At 48.9% G+C, this 9,432-nt stretch overlaps 1 protein-coding gene across 1 annotated transcript; it reads right to left on the reverse strand.

Moving 5' to 3' along the window:
- Window positions 1–918: 918 nt before the first annotated feature.
- On the reverse strand, window positions 919–2,110 carry KCNE4 (potassium voltage-gated channel subfamily E regulatory subunit 4). The gene is made up of 2 exons (XM_069466877.1): window positions 2,059–2,110; window positions 919–1,533 (listed from the first exon to the last, which is right to left on the reverse strand). Exon 2 carries the CDS (start codon window positions 1,508–1,510, stop codon window positions 1,001–1,003), a length of 510 nt encoding a protein of 169 aa, XP_069322978.1. The 5' UTR covers window positions 1,511–1,533; window positions 2,059–2,110; the 3' UTR covers window positions 919–1,000.
- Between the last annotated feature and the right edge of the window lie 7,322 nt (window positions 2,111–9,432).

Consider the following 9,432-nt stretch of genomic DNA (forward strand, 5'->3'; position numbering starts at 1 on the left):
TGTCCGGGCTGGGACTCGGGAAGCACAGAACTTGGACCCCAGCTTTGTGCAATCTCCGCCTGAGTATGCCCTTCTAGGTCTCAGCTACGTGACGAAATACCACATTATGTCCTCTCCTCGCTCAGAAAACTAGGCTGGGAAAGTGAGCAGCAGCGGAGCTGGCGGCTTGGCCTTGTTCAACCCCACCGCTACTCCTTCTGGAAAGATCAGGAAGAGTCGCCTGCACCGCTATTCAGAGTGCAGGTTAGATTCTGGGGAAACTCTTTGGATCAAAAGAACACCATGCCAGCATGCCATGCTGCAGGGTCACAGGTCAGAGAGTTCAAAGTCATAGGCTAGGCAAAAGGTCAAAATAGCAGATCATCTCTTATGACCCCAGCCAATGTTAACGGGTTTAAAAGCTTTTTTTTTTTCTTACAGTGTGGACATGGGCTGGTTCAGAACTCCAGCTTTCTCCCATCAAAAATCCTCCATCAAATGTCCCCCTCTAATCCAAAAGAAGCTTGTAACCAGCTGTGAAGTAATGCCACAGGTACACAGTAGAGATACTTACAACCAATCAGATCTGGAAGAACAAAGCTCTAGGCAAATTAGCAAATCAAAACTAGCCCCTCTGCATGCCCCAGGCTTCTGGCAGCCCTGGGAACGGGCAGGTGCTGGCGGGAGTTACCCAGGGCGTCCAGCGAGAAAATGACAAGCACATCATCCGACCAAATTCCGAACAGGAACCCCAAGACCCTGGCCCCAAAGTCAGTGTACACACTGCTCTCGTCTTCGGGGCTGCTTCAGTGGCGGGTCCAAACCGCTGGCACGTCGTGGCCTCCTCGCTGCTGCCGGCTCGGGTGAGCCTTGTCCCCTCCCCACCCCGACTCGGGGGCTTGCCGAGGGTCTCTTCAAAGTGGCAGCTGCACTGCAAAAGTGAAACCAGACACTTGAAAAATGTCCTTCCTCTCTCTAAGGGTGCTGGCTAACGGAGCCACCGCCGGAGCCCCGGGGGGTGCTAGGAATTCTGGTGGATGTTCTCCGAGGACCCTTCGCTGCTCTCGTTGAGGGGCGTCTCCGAAGTCTCCCCCAGCTCATCGTCCGCCCCCTCCTCTTGGATGGTGAGGTGCACGTCGGGGGAGGAGGACTCGGAGCTCACGCTGTCCCCTTCCATGGAGCAGAGGGTGCAGGACAGCGCGGGCGCCACGCTCTCCTGCAGCATGTTGAGCATCATGGGCACCTGCACCGACCTCAGGCCCGACACCATGGGCAGCGGCTTCATGGCCTCCCCCCAGAGCCGCTCCTCGTCTTTGTACAACAGCAGGAGGCTGGACTTCTTCTCCCGCCTCTTGGATTTCATGTAGCCCAGCATGATTCCAATCAAGAAAATGCCGTAGAAGGACATGACAACCAGAACGTAGAAGTATTCGTTGCCGTTGCTGCCGCTGCCGGGCGCGTGGGACTCCAGGGGGCTGCTGGAGGCGGCGGTGCCGGGGTGCGTGCTGTTCAGTGGCTCCATCTTCAGCATCGAAGCGCTGCCCACTGCAGGGTCTGGGGAGAAAGCCGCAGGTTAGAGCTGTCCCACAGGTCCACCCTACAGGGAGGAGGGCAGCCCCAGCTTTGTGGGATTGCAATAACCAAAAAGCTTAAAAATGCATGAAAGAAATAGTTGAAGAGGTCTCACCAAACAGCTAAGGGAGGTGAGCTAGGAAGGCTTGGAGTGCAGGGGGTCCGGGGGGGACAGGGGAGGAAAGTAAGAAGGACTTTCATTTTTTAGTGTATACATATCTGTCCTATTTGCATTTCATAAATTGAGCATACATTACTTTGACAATTTTTTAAAATTTTCATATAAGACAGAAGAGCATGGAGAAAATAAATAATAAAAATTAGGAAACATTTTAACTGACGGAGCAAAGTTTACATTTTGCTTCTAAAAGGAAACAATTTTTAATTCAAAGCAAAGTTTCCTCAGAACAAAGAAAAGAAACAAAAAGGAGAGAAAGGAAAACTTCATCTATTCATTGTTTGAAATTTCCCTCTTTCAAATGTTCTTTACGAAGCAAAGTAACTTACCAAAGGCTGTCAATTTGTCCCAAGTCCTGAATTCCTAAGTCGTGGAGTCCAAGAGAGTTTTTCTCCTGCGTCCGGCTCTGCGCTCTGACAACTCCGCTGCTGCAGCCGGGATATATAGTCTAGAAATGCATCGTCACGTGTTCTGGGAGGAAAATTTACAACAGAGGTCGGTCGTGGCAGAGTGAGCAGTGAACTCAAGCACTGCAGTTCAACTCACTAAACGTTGCAGCTGTGAGCAGCAAAAAACTAGGAAGTGAGAACGGCTCCTCGTGCCCCAGAGCTGAGCCAAAGTTCTCAGGTGCACGAGAAAATGAGCAGAAAGAGGAGAAAGGAATATGCTACTCTGGACCCGAAGTCCACTCATTGAAAATTAATTCATGTTTCATCCCCCTCTTGGAGAGTAACCATTATGTGGTCAATGGGTTTTCAGAGGCAGTCAAATCCCATAATCTGGAGGAAAGACAGCTGAAAGCAAGTACAGGCTTCCCAGTCAAGGAACTAGGGTTTAAATTTTAGTGCTTCTGCTAACTATGCAAACGTGATAAATCCTTCCTTAACCTTTCTGCACCTCACATTCCTGATTCATAAAATTGTGGTGCATGGGGGACTCTAGCGGGTAGAATTATATGAACCATATGATCTTTTGAGTCCCTTTCTGCTTAACCATTTTAAGATTTAAGGCTGGCAGGGGCAGGCTAGCCCTTTAAAAGCACAGAGAGATTCCAAGTGTCTTTCACCTCAAAGTCACAAACGTAATTTTTACAATAATTATTTGAAAAATCTTCCAGATTCTTGTCAGTGGTCTGCATGAAGTAGAAATGTGTTACAGTGAACGATACCACAGGCGGGTCCATCCTACCCCACGCAGATTCTCCTCTGAAGTGCCACCCAGACACCATTCCCTCATCTCTTTGCTGTCCCTGGCAGGTCAGATGAGGGGCAGGGTTCTTCCGGCGAGCCACCGAGCACGGTTCAAGTTTTTAAAACCTAGGTAAACCCTGTGTTAAAACAGCTACTGTGATCAAAATTGGAAGGGAAATTGGAGAGACTTTGATGTCTGTCCCTCTGTTCCCTGGGATGCTTATTCTGAGAGACTTTCATTGTGAGTGACAGTAAAGGGGGAGGATTCTCTGCTTCCAGTTGTCCGTGGCCTGTGAATTGCGGCCAGACCGTCTTACGGGCCAGCTCCACAGGAAACATCCTCATGGTTCTACTGTTGTCAGATGGGCGCACGGGGCACCCCTCTGACCAGTTTGGAACATACACGGCGCGGGCACTGGAACTTTCACTGCTGCTACAAGAACCCACCTGGCTCAGCATCCAACCCTAACTCTGACACCCATGGGAAAGGTGGGAAGATGCACACATGCCGCTGTCTTTCCGACTGGCCCACGGACCTCATGTCTGGGCTGCACCATAAATCCCCCGCCAGCACGGAGGTAGCAAGCGCCGACTGTTCCAACACCAGTATCATCCTCATGATGGAACTTTGCTCACACCAATAGAGACACCCGCACAGTTGCATCAATACTTAAAAAGCTCCACAGCTACCTCAGCTACAGTAGATTTGGTCTTTTCAACCTGTATCCATCCAAAGCACTAGAAGACTTCCATCTGCATCCACGCCTACTGAGGTGTGTCTGGGACACCAGGACGAGACAGGCTTATGAGACAGACGCCTGTCGATTGTTGATTCAGTATTGCTGATTATGTCCCTCAGGATATATGAGATTAGCAACCACCTGGGGATTGTCAAGCACTGCAAACTGGGAGCTTTGAGGAGGCAAAGGAGAGGTGGGGAAAGGGGTTTCCAGATTCAAGGAGCAGGAAGTACAAAGCCTGGTGCCAGGAAGCCAGACAGAGGCTGGAGTTTCAAACAAATCCCCAAATCTGAACCAGAAGTCCCAAGGCAATAAAACCAAGAAAAGATATGGGTGCAGAAACAGATCTAGGATGAAGTCCAAAGGACATAGCAGCAAGTCAGACACGTAGGGAGAACAAAATTCATTGCAAGCAGCAGGGAAGAAACAGCCCAGGTGAAATTCTGCTGGATGCCGGCCCAGAGTCACTGCTGCCTCCGATTCCCACTCACTGCCTGCATGGGTGTGTCCACTGGAGTCAAACTGATGCAAGGAAAGCGCTCAGCGGGGCATCTGGCAGAACGGGTGTGCCCAGCTTATGCTTTTTGTTGTCACTGTTGAGAGTGCCCTGTTGCTACCAAGGGCTTCAGGGTGATTCCTGGTGCACATGTGTCATCTCCAGACTTTTCTTCACTGCCCTTTCCCCTTCTTATCACCCCCAGGAATGAAATTTAAGATGTGGGGCTTGTAACCTCATAACACAGACCTCAATCTCCCACGCCCTCATTCATGACAGTATTTGAGAATGATGGCAGTGAATGATGGTGTAAATAATGATAGGGAGGGGAGAGCATCTAGAATGTACACTCTGTTGGGAGAGGATGGGAACACGCAAGAGTTACTATAATAGTTATATCTACTCTCAGCTACAGTTTTAGGAGACAGCAACATCGATTGAGTACCAGCCACACGTCAATCCGGTGAGGTAAGTGCTGTTATAATCATTTCGTAGATAAGGAAACTGAAGGTCAGAGGGGCTAAGCAAGTCACTCAAAGTCATGCCATTAGTATTAGATTCGGGACTTGACCCCAGGTCTGTGCAACTGCAAAGCCCTTTCTCTTTCCACTACCCTTTGTCTCACTGAATGGATCTGAGAAGGGAACTGAGAAAGGGCATAGTGAAAGATGGGTATTTTACCAACTTCTTTTGTGTCTTCCTAAAGCTTTTAAAATGTGTGTGTGTGTGTGTGTGTGTGTGAGAATTCTTAAATGGCCAGATACTCAAACATAAATACAAGCATGCAATTACAAATGATTTCTTCTGAATCCATGCTATTTTAAGTATCAGGGGAGGCACCAACCTCAGCATGTTCCAGAAGTTGTCAGTAAAGTAGTAATACTCTTAATCTACATCCACGTTATCCATAGTACAACAGTTTCTCTTTGCTCAGACGTACAGCTGACTTCTGGTCTTGTTTTGATGTGTTTTCTTTTTCTTTTTTTCCCCCCCTACTTGATCCTGACACACACTTTCTCCAGAGCTTTGAGTACTTTCATTTCCTGGTAACGTCATTTTTACCAGATGACCCAGGAGTCCCTGGCCACACATCTCTGAAATTATGTTAACAGCTTCTGTGACTAAACAAAGTCTATGCTGGGATAATAGCACAGCCGCGAATCTCATCAGATTAAACACAAGCCTGGAGCCCAGAGATCTGACCCAGCGCAGCCTCGCCCCTGCTACGTGACTGGCCTGGTTGCATAATTTCTCTGCGTTCAGTTTTAGCCATCCTCAGGCATGTCAAGGGTAGGATCATTAATTGTCTCAAGATCCCCAGAAATGTCCCATAATCCATCAGGCTGTCCCCCTCCTGGGCAGACCAGGCTGTGGGTCTGGCAGAGTATTGCAAAATGAAACCCTCAATGCCCACCTCTGGTTTTGCTTTTCCCAGAAGCTCTTTCTGAAAGGTTGTGTCTGGGAACTGCAGCAGTGGGTCATCCCTTCCCATGCTGAGTCACCCTCCCTGGACACATACTTTTTATCATTCCTAGCACTAGGAATAAAACAGGGCCGAGTGTCTGCTAGGTAGTTAGTAAGGCCCCCAGGCCCTCCCTATAGCACCAGCCGTGTCTCAGGGGGATGTGGCGATGAGCAGGCCTGCTTAGACATCATCCAAAGGAGGTTAGGATGAAAGAACCCAGAACTCCTGAAACTCAAGAGTAAAGGTGGTATTAACTCACCTTTGTTTAAACATTTTCACCTGATATTTGTTTAGCAAATATTGGCATAGTACCTAAAGTCTCTCAGGAACTTCTCTAAGACCTTTACAAATTTTATCTTATTTAATTCTCATTAAAAAATCTATGAGATAAGCTCCATATAATGCCCATTTTACAGATAAGGAAACCAAAGCACCGCCTGGTTGGAGCAGCTGCCCCGGCTCACACAGCCGGTGCATGTTGGAGCCGGCCTAGAACCCAGAACTGAGAAGAGAAAGGAGAGGAAGGAAAGGAAAGAAAGTGAAGGGAAACACTGCCTCTGCCTCTATGGACCTTATAGTTGGTTGGGGAGACAGACCTAAGAATCCAAAAATTCTATGTGTAAAGTTGCAAGAGTGACTGATATTACAAAAGAAAGATAGACAGTGCTTGGAAAGTCGGTATTATAGGGATTTGAACTCCTTAGAGAAAATCAGGGAGGGCTCCCTTGAGGAAGCGATCCTTGAGTTGGGACCTGAAGATTGAGTAGGAGTTAGCCAGAAGAAGCAAGAAGGTAAGAGTTGAGGCCAGTGGTGATGTGTAGAAAGAGACTTTGGAGGAAGAAAGTGGGGAGGAAGGAGGGATGGCAAGAATGAGGAACTAAAAAGTCAGTGGGGCATCTGCCGGGGCAGCAAGGGGGGCTTGGTAGAAGACAGAGCTGGAGAGGCTGACAGGGCCAGATGTCGTCACCTGGGAGGCATGAGGACAGGAGACCAAGGAGGCAGAAGATAGATCCCTGCCTCGAGGAGCTCAAGTACCAACTACAGAGAAAGCCCCGCGGCCGGCGGCGAGCGAGTGGGAGTTCAGGACTGACTGTGCGCATAATTGCTGCGGACACGCAAAGTACAAACTAAGGGTGTGCAAAGTGCCAGACATGCCTGTGGCAGTTAGCGGAGCCAAGGAAACCAGAGTGAGCAGTTGACTGACTTAATGAGCCCTGGAACATCGACTTTGCTTCCAAAATTCTTATCAAGTGTTCCAGACAATTTAAAAAAAGCTCGTGAATGTATCTCAACCACAATTCTCAAGGGCTATCAGTGGTATGTTTGGAATAATTTCTTGTCAAAACTTGGGCAAGGTGACGCAGAACTCCCAGAAGCAATGAGACAGACGAAACATGTCAGTGTGTGTAGTTTTAAAAAGTGGACGGCATGTCCAGGTGTCAGGAACTCAGGTCAGGTGACTATATGACACAGAGGTTAAGGGCACAGACTCCACAGTCAGCCTGCCTGGGCCCATCTTATTTCTTTCTACTTGCTGTCTTCCTAGCTGTGTGACCACAGGCAAGTGTCTTAACCTCTCTGTGCTTCCATAAAAGAGGAGTAAGAGTACTGACCTCATAGGGTTGACGTGATGAAGAAATAAAATTATCCACTATTGCACCCCCCATTTAGGCTGATCCCCAAGACAAAAATGCAAAAAGTATGGGCCCCTTTCCCACACCAGTGGTATAAAAAATAATAAGAAAAAAAGTAGAGAATTTGTAAGAGAGAGTCATTGGTGTTTTCTCTTCCTTCTCATGGGGAAGGGATGAGGAGAGAGTTGCCTTCTCCTCAGGTTAAGGGAAGTGAGGGGAACTTCACAGAGATCAGAGCCTCAGTGTCCCCTGCAGCCTGCGGCCTTCTGGGCACAGAGGACTGAGGCCAGACCCATGCCTGGAAAAATCTAAAGGACAAGAAACTCTTCCTGGCCAGGGTTTTGGAGAGAGCTTGCTGAGTGAGGGAAGCCGGTGCTCCAGGGTCTGTTAGGGAAAAGACACGGGAGCGTTTCTCGTAGACCAGTGGTCTGCATGCAAGCGTGCAGGAGAGAGAGCCCACACCTGGGCTGCTTGCTAGTTCTTGCCCAAAACGGGCGGCCCAGGGGCTGAGGGAGGAGATGCCTTCCCCACGTCGGAGGGAAGTGCCTGGAATGGGGCGGGGGAACCCATGGCCCTGCCCACCAAGGGCTTCCAGAAAGGAACTGAGACTGTTCAGGGAAACTAAAGGAACCTGGGGAACTTTATTACCTAAGAGTGTCTACAGAAGTTGTGTGTCTGCCCCAGAGTTTCATCACAGGGCAGGGGAATAACTGGCCCTAGGGAATGAGTCTGAGGAAGTAGGGGGACGCAAAGCTAGGGTTGCTCTAGGAGGACGCCCTGCAAGCCCTGCTTGTTTATCCTAACGATTGCGTATGTAAGAGCTTGGAACGGTGCCGAGCACACAGCCAGAGGTCACTTATCATAAATATTAAACAATGTTTAAAAATGCAAAAAGACAGTATTTGGGAGGCCCATGCATTATCTATCTTAAGTTTAAGTTTAAGGACCATAAGTAATAATCACTGTTTTATTCCCAGCACCTAGAATGGTACCTGGCCCATAGTAGACCTTCTAAAAGATATTTTTTGACGGAAGAACAGAAAGCATGTGCTAAGCATTGTTTGCAGACTTTTAAATTTAATTTTCACAAGAGCCCAATGAGGGCAATTATGAACCAAATTTGGTGAGTGTGGAGAATGAGGCCCCAAAAGTAACTTGCCCTGGACACACAGCAGGAAGTAGCAGAACCGGCATGGCCCAGCCTGCCTCCTGTTGAAATCCCGCCGTACACAGACTCCATTTCTGGAACACACACTGCTCAATGTCGCTGGTCACTTCCTCTGGCCCCAGCTAATCGAGAGGTCAAGATGGAAAGAGTTTGCTGAGGAAAGGCTCCAGGGTTCCCGCTCGGGAGGGCAGAATTGATACTCATTTTTAAAAAGGGTTTTGAAGGTGTGAAAAGGTGTTCCTAAAACTTCTAAGTGCCAGATTATGACATAGGACCCCCCAAAAAACTAATGTCTGGTTAGTTCCGACTCCTGCACATACCAAAGGCAGTTGATTCAGAAAACGGACTTATATTGTGGATTTCAAGAGCATGTCTTAGCTTGGGTTGTCCTTCTGCAAAAACAGACTAAACTCCAGACAGCAGGAAGCGAGGATCTCCCTTCCTCTAGGGATTGACTTCCTGTCGCAGCGATTTCCTGTCACCTTTCTCCTTTCATCTCCCTCAAGAGACGGAGCTGGGTCTAAAGCACAGAGTGGCCCAAGGCTACTGGGCCACAACCAGGTTCTCGATGTCGGCCCAGCTGGGCAGGGAGAATGGGCCACTCAGCAAGGAAGCTCACCCCAGTGCCGTCACACAGGCAGGATTTGCCTGACAGGTCAGACCTGGCACCCGATGACATCAAAGCTGGCTCTTCACACAGCAAGGAAGCAATTATGAAAGTGGCACACTGCTTCCCACAGGTGACCAAGGGAAAAAGGAGGCCTGGACACTGGGAGGTTGAGGCTGACACCAAGGGCCATGCTAAGAGAGCAAGTATTTCTTCTGAGCTTAAGAGATAACTCAGCCCTGCACACTAGCAGGAAAGTGACATCAGAAATGCTGATCCGTGCTGAGTAGTGAGCATGAGGACAGGTGAAAGTTCCTCCCTTCTGCCCCGGGGAGTCCTATGGGGTGAGGAAGCCACACAATAAGTTGGTCTTTGGTCATTAGGCAGACTCACAGCTAGGCAT

This window comes from Eulemur rufifrons, chromosome 1, assembly GCF_041146395.1.
Source record: "Eulemur rufifrons isolate Redbay chromosome 1, OSU_ERuf_1, whole genome shotgun sequence".
Classification (NCBI taxonomy): domain Eukaryota; kingdom Metazoa; phylum Chordata; class Mammalia; order Primates; family Lemuridae; genus Eulemur; species Eulemur rufifrons.